Source organism: Mustela nivalis (genome assembly GCF_964662115.1).
Source record: "Mustela nivalis genome assembly, chromosome: 8".
Classification (NCBI taxonomy): Eukaryota; Metazoa; Chordata; class Mammalia; order Carnivora; family Mustelidae; genus Mustela; species Mustela nivalis.
In genome coordinates this window covers 96,167,080-96,186,739 of record NC_139027.1, presented here as the reverse complement: position 1 = coordinate 96,186,739, position 19,660 = coordinate 96,167,080, and the positions used below count along the sequence as shown (strand labels likewise).

The following is a 19,660-nucleotide window of genomic DNA, read 5'->3' as shown; positions in this document are numbered from 1 at the left end:
ATGACCCAACTGTGCAAACTGCCACTCTGAGGCCAGGATGCTGTAACTTAAGCAATTTTCTTTAAATGGCCTAAAGCCTTTTAATACAATAGAAATAACAGAGTATCTATATGGTAAAGCAGGACTGTTTACAAGTATAACTGACAGAAATGGCTGACCCTGTGGTTCTTTTACAAGCAGAATCCCAAGAGAGATAAATACAGAGGCACATGGTGAGGCTACACTGCACAAATCATTTGGGTAAGGTCCAATAAGGAAGTCCATGTCCTCGAAAGGGGGCTGATGTATTCACTCCTCCCCTACCTCCCCAGCCCAGGAGAGGTGCAGTCCCTTAGGGGAAACTGAATTGTAAAATCTTTCACCACAGAGCTGTCATTAACATAAGTGGTGACAATGACCAAAATGCTACTTTACCTTTTCCTTACCTGACATGATTCCACATAAAACACATCCTTCTCATTTGTCTTAGACTCCTATACTGTACATTCTTATAACACACTGTAGCTTACATTTTTTAAAATCTTAAATTTAGTAATCCAACTCACAGATTGTGACATGCTGCTTGAACATCTGGTTACCCCTTCACATAATAGTAAAAGGCTCACTGATCCCCAGAAGAAAAAGTCCAGCCAGGACTGAAAGCGGGCGCTTCCAACTAGAAAGGCAGCCAGACATTGGGAGCCAATCTTTGCCAGAGTTCTAGTGAATGCCCTCTTACAATCACAGTCTAAAAAGCTGAAGGAAAATTCAGAGGCCACACAGTCCAATGCTCACAAATGTGGTCAGTCCCTGGCCTGCCTACACCAGATGACTGGGGCAACAAGGCCCAGGAATTCTTACTGGGCAAGCCAGCGTGGGACTGGGGAGCCTTTTTTCTTGTGCTCCTCAGTTGTCCCTGATGTGCAGCTGGATACCATCAACCTCATCCAACGCTCCACTGGGTGATAATATCCATCAGCATCCCCCTGGCTGCTCATGAGACACAGCCTCTACTGGAAAGTTCTATGGTCAAGTTTTACAAACAACCACTTAAATTCCTTTAGCAGTGCTGTCCAATGGAACTCTCTTGGTAATGACAGAAATGCAGCAACCACTAGCTAGGTGTGGCAGCTGAGCACCTGGAATGGGGCTAGCATGTTATCTACATGAGCCAAAGACAGCCACTGTGTACTGTATTTATTTCCTCACTACAGGCTGAGACCCATTAGCTCAATAGGCCCACCAGCACCAAACTCAAACTTTTATAGACAAGGTTATTTTAAAAATAGCCAAACAAGCAAACTTCTAGCCATTTAGAGTCTGCCTGTTTTGCATACTCTATAAATCTCACCAATAGCAGTCACCCATTGATAAGACAGGGCCTGGATATTTTAAGGCCCTGAGCTGCTGCTGTTGTCCCTGGAGCTCTCTGACCCAGAGACTCACCTAGATAGAGGAGGCTGCTCTCTTACCCTCCTCACTAACCTCCCTTTCTGGACTGGGGCCCTTCTCCTGTCCAAGTGTCACCCAATAAAGCTTGTGTGTGCCACTGCCACCTCATATCCATATCTTTTTTCCTTTATCAGCCCCCAAATCCCTCAAACTCCCTACACTGTACAAATGAGGAACTGAATTTTTAATATAGTCCAATCAAATTAAATAGCCACATAAGGCAAACGGCTGCCACATCAGACAGCACAGCTTCAACTCATTTAATCCTTCACATACAGCATTTAATAATCAACCACACACACATGCCAGGTACTACCCAGGGCCCTGAGAGTTTCCCACCCTCTATATATTCTAATAAATAAGCAGATACCAGAGAGTGACAAGTACAACAAAGAAAAACACAGCAGGGTCAGGGGCAGGAGGAGGGGGAGGGCTGGCCACAATAGGGGTCAAAAGCAGGTGACCTCTGAACAGAGACTTCAGTGAAGGTAGGAAAATCTCAAACACCTGGGGCAGAGGAATGTAAGCAGAAGTAACAGCAGGGGGGGGGGGCGCCTGGGTGGCTCAGTGGGTTAAGCTGTTGCCTTCAGCTCAGGTCATGATCTCAGGGTCCTGGGATCGAGTCCCGCATCAGGCTCTCTGCTCAGCAGGGAGCCTGCTTCCCCCCTCCCTCTCTGCCTGCCTCTCTGTCTACTTGTGATTTCTCTCTGTCAAATAAATAAATAAAATCTTAAAAAAAAAAAAAAAGTAATAGCAGGACTCAAGAACTTGGCATGAGTGAAGAACACATACTTTAAGGGGTTAAGTTTAAGCCCCCATTCCCAAACCTTGGCCACAGAGACAGAATGGCCAAGGCAGGCAGGCAGGCTGAGGCATGGTAAGTTAGGGGAAGATGGTGGAACAGGTTTGGCCCACGGCCAGGGGCAGATCCCACCGGCCCTAAAGGCCAGGGAAGTGCCCGCCAGAGTGCAGGATCGATGTTCATGAAGGTTACAGCATAAAGCAGTTCCCTCATTATTTTATGGGAGACATTGGCTGCTTGGGTCACCTCATGCAACATGTTCTAAGATAGACACTTTCCCTTTGCTTGCACTGACTGGGCCCAGATGAGTGCCCTCAGGAAGAACAAACCCTTGACCTCCCAGATCACACCATCCTTCACAGGCAAACCATCCCCAGTCCTGCAGGAGTCCCTCAGGTGGTGGGGCTTGCAGAACTTTCCTGGTTGTCTCAAGAGTTTGTAAAAATTCCCCCTAAAACGCGGTGCCCAGAGCTCAAAGCAAAGCTCTAGCCTAAACCATAAATGTCACTCCACAAAAAGGCTTTAATTGCCATGACTGAAAAGCAAGGAGATTTCACATAAAAATATGGGTTTCCAGCTTCTCTTGAAAAAGCAGAGATCTATAAAACCTAAGGCTGCAGGGCAGGTACACAGGATTTTCTGCTCCTCAGACACACATGCTCTTCTTCTCCTGGCCCCACACCTGCTCCAGACCTTAACACACCAGGATTTTCTAAGAACTAAACCAAATGATGGATGTATGTGCAGTGCTAAGACCAGGGTTTGGAACAAGAAAAGTGCTTCATAACTGACAGGTAGCAGGACTGCTGCTCTTCTGGAGGCATCTGAGTCTGTGACTGTCTGGCAGTGGAACCTTTGTACCTAAGCTCTGGGCACATTTATTTTGGCCCAAGGTTCATTCCTACAAACTCACAGTCACCTATAATTCTGCCTTTCCTCCACCTTTGCCTCCTGCCTCTGCACACCTGCCTCACGTTAACTTAAATAAAGGATACTCCATTTATCCCTCTCTATTTTCACTGACAAAGTGTTGCACATTTTGATGTTGCACATCATATTCTCTTTCCCAATCTGTGCTGACACATCCAGGAAGGCTGGCAACTTCCCTCCCAGATGCAGTTTGGGAAATAAACTTTTTTGCTCCAGTCTCTTAGCGAGCCCAAAGTGATGCTCACCTCCTTGAGGACATCTGCACCCTGGAATTTCCTAGATTTCTAAGCCCAAGAGAGCAATCATGGAGATGCAACAGGAGCTGTCAATAACTTTTGGCTCAGCCATGTGTTACAAAATCCTCTGTAACTTCACCAGGCAAACCTAAAAGGTGTTCTCCATCCCCTTCAGCATACAGGACATCAGGGCCTTGAGTCATAGACTGAAGGCTCCATGAGATCAAAAACAATCTGTGTTTTTTTTTTTTTTTTAAATCTATTAGTCACAAATCCATGGACGAGAGCCCCAGGTATCAAGGTGACCCCTGAACCTGAAAAAGTTAAATAGCAGCAAGCCCAGTCTTTTAACTGACTGCACCTTGAATTTGTTGGTTGCTCACATTCCTTTACACTGGGGCTCCCTGACTATAGATGCCTTCATTCATTTTAGCATTGAAAATAAGTTAGAAACAAGTTAAAAGAACGATCTGAAACACACATCCAAGGGGAGGGCTGAGAAGAAAACACTGATTCCTGACTCCTCATAACCACAACTTCATGATGGCCCCATCTGTCTCTCTACCCTGCCTTCCTTAATCTTCAGTCTTAAAAATGGAAACGGAAAATGAATATAGGAGGGATTCTTAATTAGCTTAAAATCCTTTAGAAGTTTACTGAAAAACTGTTAACTTTTGAATATACTCACTCTTCAATCCTTAACAGTTACACAGAGACATTAAACAGCTACTCTCTCTTCCCAGACTGAACTATGTTCCAAAAGAGAAGGAACAGTATTAGTGTTGCAATCCTTCTGAGTTTGTAAGGCATTTGGAGAAATTGATGCCAAATAACAGTAATTAAAAGTTTGCACTAGTATGTTAAAGTGCATAGCTCATCTATATTCCACACTGAAGAAAAGGAGTTAATGACCACATTCCTCAGTATAGCTTAAATACTGAAATTCAAGAGTTTTGGCATAAAACCTTATTTCCAAAGCATAATTTAAAAATACGCTTCTCAATCATTGTCCAGTTCCCAATGCTGTCCTCACTCATTCATTTCTGCTTCTCCTTTCACTCCATTACTCTAACTTTATATAAACCACTTAACTCCCATAGACTTAGGTACCCTCAGCTGTCAAACAGAGCTAACATTACATTTCATGTCAAGAGTCAGGAGACTTGGGCACCTGGGTGGCTCAGTGGGTTAAGCCTCTGCCTTCGGCTCAGGTCATGGTCCTGGGGTCCTGGGATCGAGCCCCACATCAGGCTCTCTGCTCATCAGGGAGCCTGCTTCCCTCTCTAGCTCTCTGCCTGCCTCTCTGCCTACTTGTGATCTCTCTCCCTCTGTCAAATAAATAAATAAAATCTTTAAAAAAAAAAAAAAAAAAAGAGTCAGGAGACTAGCTAAGGTATCAGTAAGTGTCCCATCCACTAAAATCTACTGTCTTATTTCTGTTCTCTTGATTGAAGAACATACCATTCAAGGTCTTCTTTTTCCTGCTTAGCTCATCTAAAATTTACTCTACAGTTGTCAGATTTCTCCTTCCTTCAGATTCCTTTACTTCACCCACTATACACAATGCTTTCCTGTCTTTTGGTGAGTCCTCAACTTTTAATGTAAATCAAGAAAACAGTGAGGTACTAGACATGATCATAAAAGAAATTAAAAAAAAAAAGGAGAATTGCATCAGAAAAATAAGAAAAACAACTATAGAGTTACAATAATAAATGCAGAAAAAATGACAACTCACTTTAAAAAAAACAGACCATTACAGATACATATAAATGGGGAAGAGAAAGAGAGAAATACAGGAAAATAAGAATAACATTCATGGAGAGAAGTCAAGAAAATGTCTTAAATACACACGGTTTTGTAAAAGGTACAGTCGAAAAGAACAGCAGCAGATGATGATTCTGTAACATCCAGTTCATCCTGCCATTAAGTCAGAAATCCCACAGAGAAACTGAAAAACAATTTAATTAAATCTGCCCCTCTATCATGTGGTCAGGAGTGTCAGAAAAGCCCAGCTGAGAGTTGGGTCCATCCAACAAGTGCTCTCAGGTGCCATATGCCCTGGTTTTCACCACACTCCACCTCAAGGCAAACTCAGAGCCAGCTGCATTTTCATTTCCCATGTACAAGTACACGAGCAAGGCTTGCTTTCATGGTTTCTGTAGTGCAGCCATGCCAGTCCTTGCATGTTCATTCTAAAAGGCTCCTCATTCATCAGCAGACCATGACTTCACAATATCCACAATCAGTAAGGTGACCAACTTGTCCTGGTTTGCCCAGGGTTAGCAATGAAAGTCCTGTGTCTCTGGAAACCTCTTAGTTTATTCAGCATATTACTGACCTTCCCACCGGCCCTAGGAGTCAAATATCACCAAACTATCTTCTCTGCAAATTGCCTTTCTAAAACCAAAACACTCCTTTCTGCAAAAGCTCTCCTTCAAGTGTGGCCCTTTTATTATCATCAGTGAATATTCAGTCTGTTCCCACAAAACCTAGCCCTCATTATGTACCACAACCCTAGGCACACCAATAAATATTTCCAATATTTCTATCAACTTCTAGGCTATCGGTTCTACAACTTTGAGGTTGGTGTCCAGGAGGCCTCTTGGTCCTCCCTAAAAATTTACAGTTATGAGACTCAGGAGACAAAATTAAAGGGGGGAGTGTAAGTATTATATTTTTTAATGCATGTCTTGAGTTTTAGCTAACAAAACATAGTATACTCAAATTCTGGAAGGTTCAGAGACGTGAAGGCCAAAAATCTGAGTTTGTTTTGTTTTTTAATTAGGTAGGCATCAACTAGTTTTCTATGCTTCTCCATCCCTATCGGGAAAAATCTGCAAGCCTAAACTCTCACAAAAATTGCTTAACAATGTCACTTCTGTTCTCTACATTTTCCTGAAAACCACAGTGAAAACTGGTCACACAAAGAGAGGTGGGAAGGTGCAGAAGAGCTGGTGCAGAGTCCAGCTCTTCGCGGGAACAGGAGCCGCGACCCGAGCATGCTTTCGGACTTCCTTTCAGAACAGGGACAGCGGGGAGCTGGGAAGACCTAGGACCGTGGCAAGGTGGCTCTCCCCCGGGGGACTGGGTAGGCCAGTAGGAAGGATAGGAAGGAGGGGGCGAGAAAGCTTGGGAAAGGCGAGGAAGCCACAGCTCTGTAAATTGGGGGAAGGAATGAGGAGCAGAAAGGGGCAGATGTGGAGCGAGGCGGTCTCAGGACCCCAAGAACCAGGGAACAATACTGAAATTGGGCGCAGGGTGCACCCAGGCCTTAAGGACCTGGCAAGTGCATTCGCTTGGTGGGAGCTTGTTTCTTCCCCCCATAAAACGAGTTTTGCCCGAGAAAGTAAATGGGATGAAGCCTACAGAGCGCCTGGCAACGCATTTACCCAATTGCTGATACTGCCGTCCTAGTGGATACAGAGGGTCGACCCGGCCTACCTGCCGTCCTTGGCCTCGGGTGCCTGGCCATAGTCCGTGACGACCTGCGACCGCAGGGGCCGCCGCTGCCGCAACCCGTCCGCCTCACTCATGGTGGGAGCCCTGAGTCGTCAAGCCCGTCACTAACCGGAACAGAGAAGTACAAGCTCTGCCCCGGCCCGCCCCGGCCCGCCCCGGCCCGCCCCGATCCGGGCCACGCACCGCCCTCGGCCCCGCCCCGGCTGCGCGCGGAAGTGACGTAATTGGCGCGCTCCTTCCGTCAGCTGCCATGGCGCCCTCTAGAGCGTCCGTTGGGCGGTTCTTCTCGGCGGGATGGAGTGGAAGAGGTCGGGGAGGCCCCTGGCCAGGTGCGGGGCTCGGAAGTGGGCCCCGATCCAGTGAGGACGTTTCTGAAGCCCCAGATTGCGGGTAGTCTAACCCCGGGCACTTACAGCTCAGCCCTTCACTTCCTGAGTTCCTTTCACTGCTGGCGTTGGAACCCCCGCAGTCGGTAGGCGGGTGAACGTGCACATTGGCGGCGCTGGGCTGAGGTGGTGGCCCCTTGTGTGGGTAGAATGTGGCACTGCATGTTAAATGACAAAGAGCCTGGTTCTGGTTCGTATAGGCGGGGTAAATAAATAAATAAACAAATAAATAAAAATAAAACGAGTTGCATTGGAGCTTGGTTCGTATAGGCGTGGTAAAAACTAATTAATTAATTAATTGATTGATTAATTGACGGGTTGTATTGGAGGCTAGGAGTGCAGTAATGCTCACCGGAAAATCATATGACCTTTTACAAACAGATCCCTTTAAGGGGAAAATTTGGGACATATATGCTGTTCTTTAGATTAAGGCCACTGAATATTAAATCTTTTTGCTACAACAGAATATTTGATAAGGTTTGTGTAAGGGTTACCCTTGGAAGCAAAAGCGGGGTATATAGAAATCATTGATTACAACATAAGATCTAAGAAAGCACAAAGCAATCCTCAGTTCAAACATTTAACAATATTTTAATCAGCTAGGTCTATCTCTAGGTGCTGGGAGGGGATGGTGAGCAAACCATAGACAAGCTCCCTCACTGAAATTAAACTGGTGAGAGATGACTTTAATCAGGTTATCATAAAGATAAATGTGAAATGTAAAAATTGCATTACAGGGAAGTAACATGATCTTATGAGAGTATTTCATGGATTAAAGACCTGAGAAATGACTAGGATTTTTAGAAGAAACAGGATTTCCAGGCAGAGGGAACCATATCCCATTATTGTGCATCATTTTTAGGAAAAGTCATGTTCAAAATGGAGTATCAAGAGTTAATTTCCTTATTGCAACTAACGTCTTTCCTGATCAAACATGCCATTGCCATTCCTAGTGTTAGGTGGCACTAGAATCCCACAAGGCTGTGGTAAGAGATGAAGAACCAGCATGAGTTCTGCAAAGATTACCAGGTCTGGCAGGGATATATAAGGCCTTGACAATATTTTACTTCATTTCCTATCCAATACAATCAGGATAGCTGTTAGATCCAGGATAGTTCAGACAGCCCTGCATGATCTGGACCTGTCAGGATAATCCTATCTGGATTTTTCCCTCTTGAGTTTTAGACACTCAGCATTGCTTGTTGTTTTTAACTTTACGCCTCCCTGCTTTTGTCCATCTTATTCCTTCCTGTGAAAATGTTTTCCTTCACCACTTGGCCAAAACAACTTTTGTCATTTAGGACTCACTTCAAGCATCATTGCTGAAAACTCTTCCCCTTTTCTTAAGCAGAACATCTTTGTTTCTAAGCCACTTTTAACATACCCCAAATATAGGATTTAGCTTATTGGATTAGAATTATTTGTATTCCATGCCCAGCATTAAAGCCCACCAATCAAAACAGTCAGGAACATACCTGTAAGTAATAGTAATAAGAAGTTAGGTTTATTGAACTTGCCATAGCAAAGAAATTAACCAGAGGACCTGTGAGGCACCTAAAAAATGGGAGGGTTATGGAAGGTCCTTGAGGGGTTAGGTCTGGTGTTTGTAACAGATGGTCTTCGCAGAGATGGGCCAGAATTTATAAACTAGGAGACTCATTGCGGGGGAGCCCATGGTCCTACCTGGAACACATGAATCCAAGTGGAGTTAATTGGGAGATCAGCTTGTCTTGTTTCAGAGAAAATGGTCTGAATGAGCTAAATTAGAGGGTTTGAACTTGGATTGTGTTGGGTGGCACAGTTTAGTACCGTTTTTCATGGTGAGATCTACATTGCCTATTGTGATTTATTTCAGTTCTCTCCCCAGGCTGTAGCCTAGCTGCCACCCAGTTATCAGCAGGGAGATGGAAACAATGTAATTGGTTAGTCCAGGTTTATCAACCTCAGCACCACTGATATTTTGGGCCAGATAAGTCTTTGTTGGGGGTGGCAGGGAGAAGCTCTCCTGTGCATTGCGGGATGTTTAGCTGCATCCCTGGTCTCCAACAGGTAGATGCTAATAGAATCCCACCTAGTCATGATAATCAGTAATGTCTCCGAAAATTGCCAAATATCCCCTGAAGGCAAAATAGCCCCTGATTGCAAACCACTGGGTTAGACCAACCAGAAGCCACCCTCATGCACCCTGAGAATGGGGATGAAGCTCACTTGCATTGAAATTGACCCACATGGAAGTTACTTATCTCAACAAATCAGGGTTCTGCCAGCAGGGAAGGAGTGACAGTGATGCTGAGAGAGCAGCCAGTAGGGTGCCTCATGGCTTAAACTAGCTCTCGATTTGCTCCCTATTTCCCTGTGTCCAGTACAGTGTCAGCTCAGGTGGGACAGTGGAGAGCATAAAGTTAGAGAATGTAGAATTACTTGTTTAGAGTAGGAAATTATCTTAGAGATCAACCAGTTGCCAGACACAGACATTCATGAAAGTCCACTTAAGATGAGGGAGGGATTTATTAGAAGGATATGGGGATATCCCATGGAACTCCAAAACAAAGTGCAGCCCAGCCTCACAGGAACTGGTATGAGAACCTGGAAAAACAGCAGTATTCTTCTCAACCTCCCTGGTACCCCACTGTGTTTTGTCTCTTACCCTGTGTGATTTGTGACATGCCTTATTATGGGACTGTCCGTCTTTGTCCTTGATGCCTTTTATTAGAGCTGAATACAGTGACACAGGCTACAATCTGACCTTGAGTTAAAAGGAGAAATCTCAGGTTTCTTTTAGCCTCTAGGAAATGTTCTTGCTTTTCCAAAAATAAAAATTAAAAAAGGAGTGATAGGGTCCTGCCCTTTCTTATCCTGCTCTGACCCCAGAGTTATACTTAGAATGGCAGTAGCATCTTTGTGACAGTGGAAAATCACCCTGAGGTCTAGAAGACAACACTATGAGAACAGAAAACCTAGGCTGCTGACTCTTGCCAGTAACCACGTACCCTTGGGCTTCTGGGTAACATGAGGAAAACCACCCCTTGTATATCCAAGGTCGGTCAGCTGAGCAGTATGTGCTTGCTCCTAAATGCATCCTATCTCATATGCCAGCATTCTCTGCTTGGACATGCCCATGCAGACAATTACTGCCTCAATCCCAGCTCTTCATGACCTTCCATTTCAGGTGTCCCACCAGTTAACTACTCTTTTTATCTGCAGATATCTTTAACTAACTCTTTATCTATCTTTTTTTATATATAATTTTTTATTTTTTATAAACATATAATATATTTTTATCCCCCGGGGTGCAGGTATGTGAATCACCAGATTTACACACTTCTTTATCTATCTTTAACTAACTCTTTATCTATCTTTTTTATATATAATTTTTTATTTTTTATAAACATATAATATATTTTTATGCCCCGGGGTGCAGGTATGTGAATCACCAGGTTTACACACTTCTTTATCTATCTTTAACTAACTCTCTTTATCTGCATTCCAGATTCCTGGAAGCAGACTCTGATGTTCCCGACTTTGGTGAGATGCTCACGTCCGATTGCCATGTTAGAGGACCAGGTCCCCTGTTCCACTGAGTATTCAGGGCAGGGAGGAATGAGGAGACTAGGTGGCACAGGCATGAGCAGGGTGGGGATGGCACATTGAATGATGTCTGCCCCAGTGAGAAGTAGGCAAGGGGAGAGATGAGGATTATTAGTAAGCTGACTGGAGAAAAGTGCCTTAATTACCCTAATGAGGAGGATTCTTAAGGTCAACACTGACTTGATAGGAAAAGTTGCTCAGTAGGAAAGACATTCACTAGTCAGCATCTACATAGACCTGGACATCATTATTGTTACCTCTGTTGAGAAATGAGCTCATCTGCTCCATCGTTTCCTTGGGAATCTTAGCACTGATGTATCCTGGTTGACACAGGTCACTCGTTAATTACATTTCATCACATCCAGAAACCGTTTCTTGAAAACAACCAGTTATTTCCCTTTGGACAATTTCTGCCCTTTCTTTTTGTGCAAATGTATAAAATTTAAGTGTTTCATTGGCTCAGGAATAAACAGATGTATGCTTGGCTGAAGTGACATCCTTCTTGGGGAAAGAATCAGCCCAAAATGAGGCTGTGCATCCAGAAGGCTGCTCAGCAGAAGTTTGGTCTGCAGGAGCAAGGAGACTATACACAGTTACCCAGTTGGTGGATCTTACCAAGAAAATTCCACCTTGTCTGCAAAGGAAGTTGGCAGGTCATCTATTCCAGCAGGCATTCTGAACTCCTTGGTACTTTCCAGTTTGTTGATGATGTTCTAGGCCAGCCAGACCTGGCTTTCTTCCCCTGTGCTCTTTCTAGGTGTACTTTACCTCAGATTTTTGCCCTCTGGTTTGTCACCTCCTTGGTCATAGTTGGTACACTTCGTTGCAAGCCCCAGGGTCACTAACCAGCTCCTTCTCTGCTATTTGGAATAAAGACTAGTGGAGACAGGAACTTCCCCTTCACATTCTGCAAAGACCACTGTGATGGAACTCCCTGGGGGTGCGCTTGGAAGGTCACAGCTTGCCTCTGGCATGGCTGATTGGGAACAAATTTGGGGGCATCCCCTATTCTCTACATATCCTTAAGATAGGGGTAAGAGGAATCTGGACAACTGAGAAAAAGAGTGTAGAAACAGAGGCTCCTTTTTTTTCTTCCCCCTCTTTTCCCTCTGAAGAGCAAGATTAGTGAGAACAAAAATGGTACTCTGATACTTATAAACCAGGGCAGCAGACAGGAGGGCTTTTGGGGGGACAGAGACTCAGGGAGATGATCCCAGTGCCAGAAGCCACTTTTTCCTGAGTGCATCTGCAGACTCCAGAGGAGAAAGTTGAGAGGCCCTGTGGAGTTTCAGACAGCTCATTCTGAACTGGGTCATAGACACACTGGTTAAGATCCCTCCCTATTGAGTCATGGTGAAGGGAGCAGTGGTTCAAAGTTCTGGTTGACCCAATGCCACACTTGCTTGCACTGTCCTTAGAGTCCCATTCCTAAGTAAATCACCCACATGAAGGCCCTCATCTCAGGCTCTACTTTCAGGACACAGGAGATAAAAGCAGTAAGAGATCTAAAAAATAGAAGGTGAGATGTTCCAACATATGGGAAGTTCGGGATCTGCAAAAAAGGAGACCAAATAGATGAAAACTGTATTTGAGGAGACAATGAGTGAGGTATTTCCTTTTTCTTTTTTTATTGTTGAATTTATTTATTTTTTATTTTATTTCATTTTTCAGTGTTCCATGATTCATTGTTTATGTACCACATCTAGTGCTCCATGCAATACTTGCCCTCCTTAATACCCATCACCAGGGTATTCCATCACCCATTCCACCACCCCTCTCCCTTCTAAAACCTTCAGTTTGCTTCTCAGAATCCACAGTCTCTCATGGTTCATGTCCCCCCCTCCAATTTCCCCCCAATTCACTTTTTCTTTCCTTCTCTTAATGTTCTCCCTATTATTCCTTATGTTCCACAAGTAAGTGAAACCATATGATAATTGACTTTCTCTGCTTGACTTATTTCACTCAGCATAATCTCCTCCAATCCCGTCCATGTTGATATAAAAGTTGAATGTTCATCCTTTCTGATGGCTAATACTCCATTGTATATATGGACCACATCTTCTTTATCCATTCTTCTGTTGAAGGGCATCTGGTTCTTTCCACAGTTTGGCAATTGTGGACATTGCTGTTAAGAACATTGGGGTACATATGGCCCTTCTTTTCACTATATCTGTATCTTTGGGGTAAATACCCAGTAGTGCAATTAGAGGGTCATAGGGTAGCTCTATTTTTAATTTTCTGAGGAATCTCCACACTGTTTTCCAAAGTGCCTGCACCAACTTGCATTCCCACCAACAGTGTAAGAGTGTGCCTCTTTCTCCACATCCTCTCCAACATTTGTTGATTCCTGTCTTATTAATCTTAACCATTCTAACCAGTGTAATGATATATCTCAATGTGGTTTTGATTTGAATTTCCCTGATGGCCCATGATGAAAATTTTTCATGTGTCTGCTAGCCATTTGTATGTCTTCTCTAGAGAAGTGTCTGTTCATGTCTTGTGCCCATTTTTTGATGTGATTATCTGTTTTTTGGGTGTTGAGTTTGAGGAGTTCTTTATAGATCTTGGATATCAGCCCTTTGTCTGTGGTGTCATTTGCAAATATCTTCTCCCATTCCATGGGTTGCCTCTTTGTTTTGTTGACTGTTTCCTTTGCTGTGCAGAAGCTTTTGATCTTGATGAAGTCCCAAAAGTACATTTTTGCTTTTGTTTCCTTTCCTTTGGAGATGTGTCTTGAAAAAAGTTGCTGTGGCTAACATCAAAGAGGTTACTGCCTGTGTTCTCCTTTAGGATTTTGATGGATTCCTGTCATGAGTGAGGTATTTCCAAAACTGATTAAGATGGATATCAAGCTACAGATCTAACCCTACAGAGCCCAAGTGGGATGAATAAAAACAAGTCAATAAAAAATAATACTGCAAAAACCAAAGACAGACCCAGAAATTATGTATTTATTTGGTCTATTCATATTATACAACAAAATTTCCAAACTGATGAAGGGAAAACTTACAGAACTCCAGTTAGAGGTCACTACAACTCTATTTGGCATCACCACACCCTCCAAAAGCACTCTCTCCAGGAAAGCTTCCTCTTGGCCTGGATTTTGGCTTCTTAACCCAATCCAAAATAACAGTTCATAGAGCTACGCAGAGGTCAACAGTAAACACCTAAAGAAATAATAATAAAATAATAAAAATAAAATACAGTTGATATTCTTCCAAGCTCTTGCAGGAAGGGGCCACACCTTTGGTTTGAGCTTGGGGATCAAGGGTGGAGCCAGACAAGGGTGGTCCATGCAGGGGGTGCAAATTCAGCTCTACAACAACCAAGAGCTCATGTTAATTCCACAGCCCTCTCTCCAGTCAGGCAAGGGAAACTGTATGAGAATTCATACTCCCTTTTCTTCACCATGAACTCATTGTGGTGAGTAAATCAGGGATGAGCATTCACCTGAACCAACTCATGATCTCTCTTTAGATAAATACTGTGCACTTATGTCATGAATGTTAGCTGTGATTTCTTTTTTTCCATTTTATTTAATATGGACATTTGCCCTTTAGAAATTATGTTGAATAGTTGAATTTTTCCCTTTGAGCACAACTTTTCTTTTAGCTGCTCTAAATGAGAACTATTTTTTTTTAAAGATTTTATTTATTTATTTGACAGAGAGAAATCACAAGTAGGCAGAGAGGCAGGCAGAGAGAGAGAGAGGAGGAAGCAGGCTCCCTGCTGAGCAGAGAGCCCGATGCGGGACTCGATCCCAGGACCCTGAGATCATGACCCGAGCCGAAGGCAGCGGCTTAACCACTGAGCCACCCAGGTGCCCTAAATGAGAACTATTCTTCAACAACATCACATACTGCTTTTCTTCTGAATCTGAATAGAATTTGCCTCTGGGATTTATGGTTATTGTCAATCATGCTGTCCTGGAGACACCCTTAACACTGAGATTAGCTATCTCTGGATCCCAGTCCAACCCTGTTTCCACACCACTGATGTCTCCTCTTTCACTGTAGCTGCCCACTCTTCTCATCCCCCAACATCTAGAGAAAGGATAACCCCGAGTCAGGGCAAGACTGTGCTGCTCATGGAAGGCAGTCTATGACCCTGAGATCATTTTTGCTGCCTCATTCTTGTTGGGTGTTCCAGAACAGCAACCACCACCAGAACTTTGTGCGATGGTGGGAATGTTGTTGTCCATCTTGTCCAATCTTGTAGCTACTGGCCACATGGCTACTGAGCATGTGAACTGTGGTTACTGTCACTGTGGAACAGAATATTTTATTTTATTCCATTCTATTCTCTCTCTATATATATTTTTTACTTACACCTAAAGAACTACGTAGAACTAGTGTATTGGATAGCACAGCAATCTAGACACCAGTAGGTTTACCAAATAACAGTCTGAGGTAGGTGAGCTCTTAGTCTATATTTCTTCCCTGTAATAGATTTCCTCTCAAATGGCTTTTTAAGTGTTCTCTTTGGAATTAATAGGCCCCTTCCAGTTTGTCTTTAGGATTATATTCAACAACAACAATAGCATTATTTGATCAAAAATATCACCACAGAGAGAAAAGAATGAACAAAATAAAGCTTTATTTGAACTGTACTGGTCACTGTCCAAGTTTATATCTAAGCCATTTCATAAATAGTGCCATAACTACAGTCCACCAGGGCCACCGCACATGCCACAGGTCTCTGTTCCTAAGCACTGCTTGTTGCTTTGCAACAGAGAACGGACCATCACTCAGTATATCTGCGGGCTACAGCTAATGGCTACCCTGTTAGTGTCATAGGCATACACATCTAATCAGAGAGAAGCAAGCACGGTTGTGATCCACAGTAGGTGTTGAGTACCCCAGACACCCCTTGAACACCTACACAACTGCAAGGCACCATATAACATGGGGTATAGATAAGGAAAACCTTTCCCTGTTCCCAAGAACCCAGCTCAGCAGGCTGCTGTCACCTGTACTCCATCCCATTGGCCCCTGCATGCTTAGCTAATAAATAATCAACGTAATGATTTGCAACCTAATGATTGATACCATCTTGTTAATGTTAGATGACTTAAGGCATACTTAAAAAAGAGAGAGAGAGACTTGTTTCAGAGTTACAAGTCTCATCCTTGGAACATACCAACCACAGAAAAAAGGATGGGCAGTTTTCAAGGATCCATATCTAGCCAAATTAGTGCCGTAATGAGGAGTCACCTGAGTTTTCATTGGCTTCCCTCCCTGAACATCCCACATATTTGGGGCATGTTAACTTCCTACCAAGAGGCATCCAAGGTGGAAAGGGAAAACTTTCCACTTCACAGCTTAGAGAAACAATACATGAATGGTTCTAGAACTAAAATCAGCACATTCATACCATCAATTTTAAGAGTTAGATTTTATTATACATAAACCAAGGGAAATAGAAATATATACCCCCCCACAAAAAAAGGATGCTACAAGCTTGAAAGTTCTCAAGATAGCTATATTTAGACAGAGGTATAAACATTGCCAATATGGATTCCCCAATATGCCAAACATTAAAAATGTACCCTCTGACCATCTTCATATTTTTTCATAAGCAGAGGCACAAAAGATTCTCACAATTCTAAATGTTACAAAGAGCATGTGCATGTAAATCCACATACTACATGTGTGTATTTGTACATTCTTCCAAAATATAAAAGTACAAAAATAAAATTTCTGCCTTTTGTATCTGGGGAAAAAAACATGATTGCTTCTAGTTCTCAGTCATCTGAGCAGGCATATGTTACCAGGCTTTTCCTCTTCCTGTGCTGCCAGGAGGTACACAGAAATGGAGATGACAGTGATTTTCATTCCAGGAAACCAAATCCAGGACAAGGGGAAACAAAAGCTAAGCATGTCTCATAGTACCTCTTCATAGGTTCTCAGCAGTAAGAAGGCAGGGCTTAGCACAGACTTCACACGGGGGCAGTATGGGTTATGCTCTGGGAGAGGACTGCTTCTGAGACAGTAGGAAATGAGCAAATCTGAGAACTACATTCTGGAAGGACAGTTAAGGGTATAGGCACTGGGTCTTGATTAGAGGTCATCACTGAGAGGCAGCTTGCTTGTCTTTGTACTTCTGGTAAGCACTCAGGATTTCTGTGATGACACTGGGGTCCTCCAGGGTGGTCGTGTCCCCCAGATCCTGACTTCTGCCTGTGATTATCTTCCTCAGGAGCCTCCGCATGACTTTTCCAGACCGAGTTTTTGGAAGACGCTTCACTACCTGGCAAGGAAGAGGTACAGCATTCAAGTTTGGGTGGCACCCAGACTCCCAGCAGTATCCAATTGTGTTGGGATAGGAAAGGTTCTGCCCCAGGGATGACACGCTCACTAGGGACTCAGGAATGAATGACTGAGCTGCCAGAACAAACCTAGAGAACACGAAGGCCTGTGTTCTCTTTTTTTTTCTTCCCACAGTTTGGACATAAATTAATATCAATCCAAAGGTCAGGATCAACCATATGTTAGGGGTTTTGCTGAAGCCCTTCTTCAGGCAGGGTCTGCCCATACTCACTTCTGCCTCACTGACGATACCTCTGTCTCCCATTTGCTATATTACTGACAGGTCCCCAGTAGCAACAGAACCATGCATATGCCATGGCAACTGGTCTCCATCCACTGGCCCAGGCCAAGGTTGCTTTTTGCTGACGTAAGAGGTAAGAGCTACTATAGAGAAAATGTTGTCTTGTTCAGTGTTTGAAAATTTAGCATTTAACATTTTCAAACAATCATGACCCCCTTAATGTCAACAGGAATATGCTAAGAGCTGTGTTTTGAACTTATTTAACAGTAATCCATCTTTGAGAGGGGTGAGTTCACCTATGGGAGTTCAGGTCTCCCTGAAACTCTGTTCCAGGCCAACAGCTTGAATTTGTGTAATACCAGATGAGCCCGGGGCCACTCCTACCTCCACGGATCTGCTCTGAACCAACGAAGACTGTGGGGAAAATGTTAATAAAGGAGTGGAAACCTAATGGGACTGGAAAGGTGGCCCCACTCTTCCCCAGACCTGATTCCCAACATAGACTCCCTCAGATAGGGGTATGGCGTGTTTTCTGCACTGACGCCAGATGTGTTCGGAAACCAGATGTGTTCGGAAACCATGTGTGTGTGTGTATTCATATATCTATATATAGACATATAGATACATATAGAGATGTATGTATATATATTCAAAGTGCTGAATGGAACAATCTGCAGCTAAGAATACTCTATCCAGGAAGCCTGTGACTTAGAACAGAGTAAGATATAAAGAGTTTCCCAGACAAAAACTAAAGGAGTTTGTGACCACTAAACCCACCCTGCAAGAAATATTAAAAGGGACTCTTTTTAAAAATTCTTTATTTAAATTTAATTTGGTTAACATATACTGTATCATTAGTTATACCAAGGTAGAATTTCGTGATTCATCAGTTGCATATAACAGCCAGTGCTTACTACATCAAGTGCCCTCCTAAATGCCCATCACCCCGTTACACATTCCCCCTACGCACCTCCCCTCCAGCAACCCTCAGTTTGTTTCCTAGAGATCAGTATCTCTTATAGTTTTCTTCCCCCTCTACCTTCATTTTATATTTTTTCTTTCCCTTCCACTAAGTTTCTCTGTTTTGTTTCTTAAATGGCACATATAAGTGAAATCATGTGGTGTTTGTCTTTATTTGACTGACCTATTTTGCTTAGCATAGTACCCTCCAGTTCCATCAACATCACTGCAAATGGCAAGATTTCATTCTTTTTGATGGCTGAGTAATATTCCAGTGTGTGTGTGCATGTGTGTGTGTACATACACACCACTTCTTTATCCATTCATCTATTGATGAACACCTGGGCTCTTTCCATAGTTTGGCTGTTGTGGACACTGCTGCCATAAACATTGCAGTGCATGTGCCCCTTCAAATCACTATGTTTGTATCATTTGGATAAATACATAGTAGTGCAATTGCTGGATTGTAGGGTAGTTCTATTTTTAACTTTAAAAGGGACTCTTTGAGCACAAAGGAGAAACCAAATGTGACAAAGACAAAAAATTATCAGAGAAAATCTCTAGACACAATGACAAAACAAGTAATAAAATGGCAATAAATATGTGTCTATCAATAATTACTCTGAATCGCGGCACCTGGGTGGCTCAGTCAGTTAAGCATCTGCCTTGGCCTCAGGTCACGAGCTCAGGGTTCTGGGACTGAGCCCTGCTTTAGGCTCCCTGCTCAGCAGGGAGTCTGCTTCTCTCTCTTCCTCTGCCCCTCCCCCCCACTCCTGCATGTTCTCTCTCTCTCTCAAATAAATAAATGAAAGCAATAATAATTACTCTGATTTTAAACAGACCAAACACTCCAATCAAAACGTGCATGGTGCCAAAATGGATAAAAAAAGAGATCTATCTATATGCTGCTAATAAGAGACTCATTCTAGACTTATAGACACTTGCAGATTGAAAGTGAGGGGGTGAAGAAACATCTAGTAATACTTATCTTGGACAAAATACTTATCTTGGACAAACAAATATTGTAACAAGAGACAAAGAAGAACACTATATGAGCATAAAGGGGATTTCCAATAAGAAGATAAACAATTGTAAATACTTACGTCCACAACATGGAAGCACCCAAGTATTTATTAAAAAATAACAAAGATAAAGGACCTAATTGATAACAATACAATAATAGTAGGTGACTTTAACATCCCACATACACCAATAGATAGATCATCTAAACAGAAAATCAATAATGGAATAGTGGCGTTGAATGACACACTAGACCAGAGGGACTTAACAGATATATTCAGAACATTCCATCCTAAAAC

The 19,660-nt window shown here is 43.1% G+C and overlaps 2 protein-coding genes across 6 annotated transcripts in view; both read right to left on the bottom strand.

Moving 5' to 3' along the window:
• Positions 1 to 7,026, bottom strand: part of APMAP (adipocyte plasma membrane associated protein) — a 45,302-nt gene extending 38,276 nt beyond the window's left edge. For 2 of the 5 annotated variants that reach the window (XM_082744336.1, XM_082744337.1), the window contains exon 1: positions 6,841 to 7,020. In XM_082744336.1, the coding sequence (XP_082600462.1) occupies positions 6,841 to 6,932 (92 nt within the window). In that variant the 5' untranslated portion in view covers positions 6,933 to 7,020. Of the gene's footprint in view, positions 1 to 6,840 lie in introns of all 5 variants that reach the window. The other 3 variants (XM_082744335.1, XM_082744338.1, XM_082744339.1) reach the window with 3 other exon arrangements.
• Positions 7,027 to 16,211: 9,185 nt separating this feature from the next.
• Positions 16,212 to 19,660, bottom strand: part of ACSS1 (acyl-CoA synthetase short chain family member 1) — a 67,868-nt gene continuing 64,419 nt past the window's right edge. Inside the window, exon 14 of the mRNA XM_082746601.1 lies at positions 16,212 to 17,081. Coding sequence (XP_082602727.1) covers positions 16,902 to 17,081 — 180 coding nt within the window. The 3' untranslated portion in view covers positions 16,212 to 16,901. The remainder of the gene's footprint in view (positions 17,082 to 19,660) is intronic.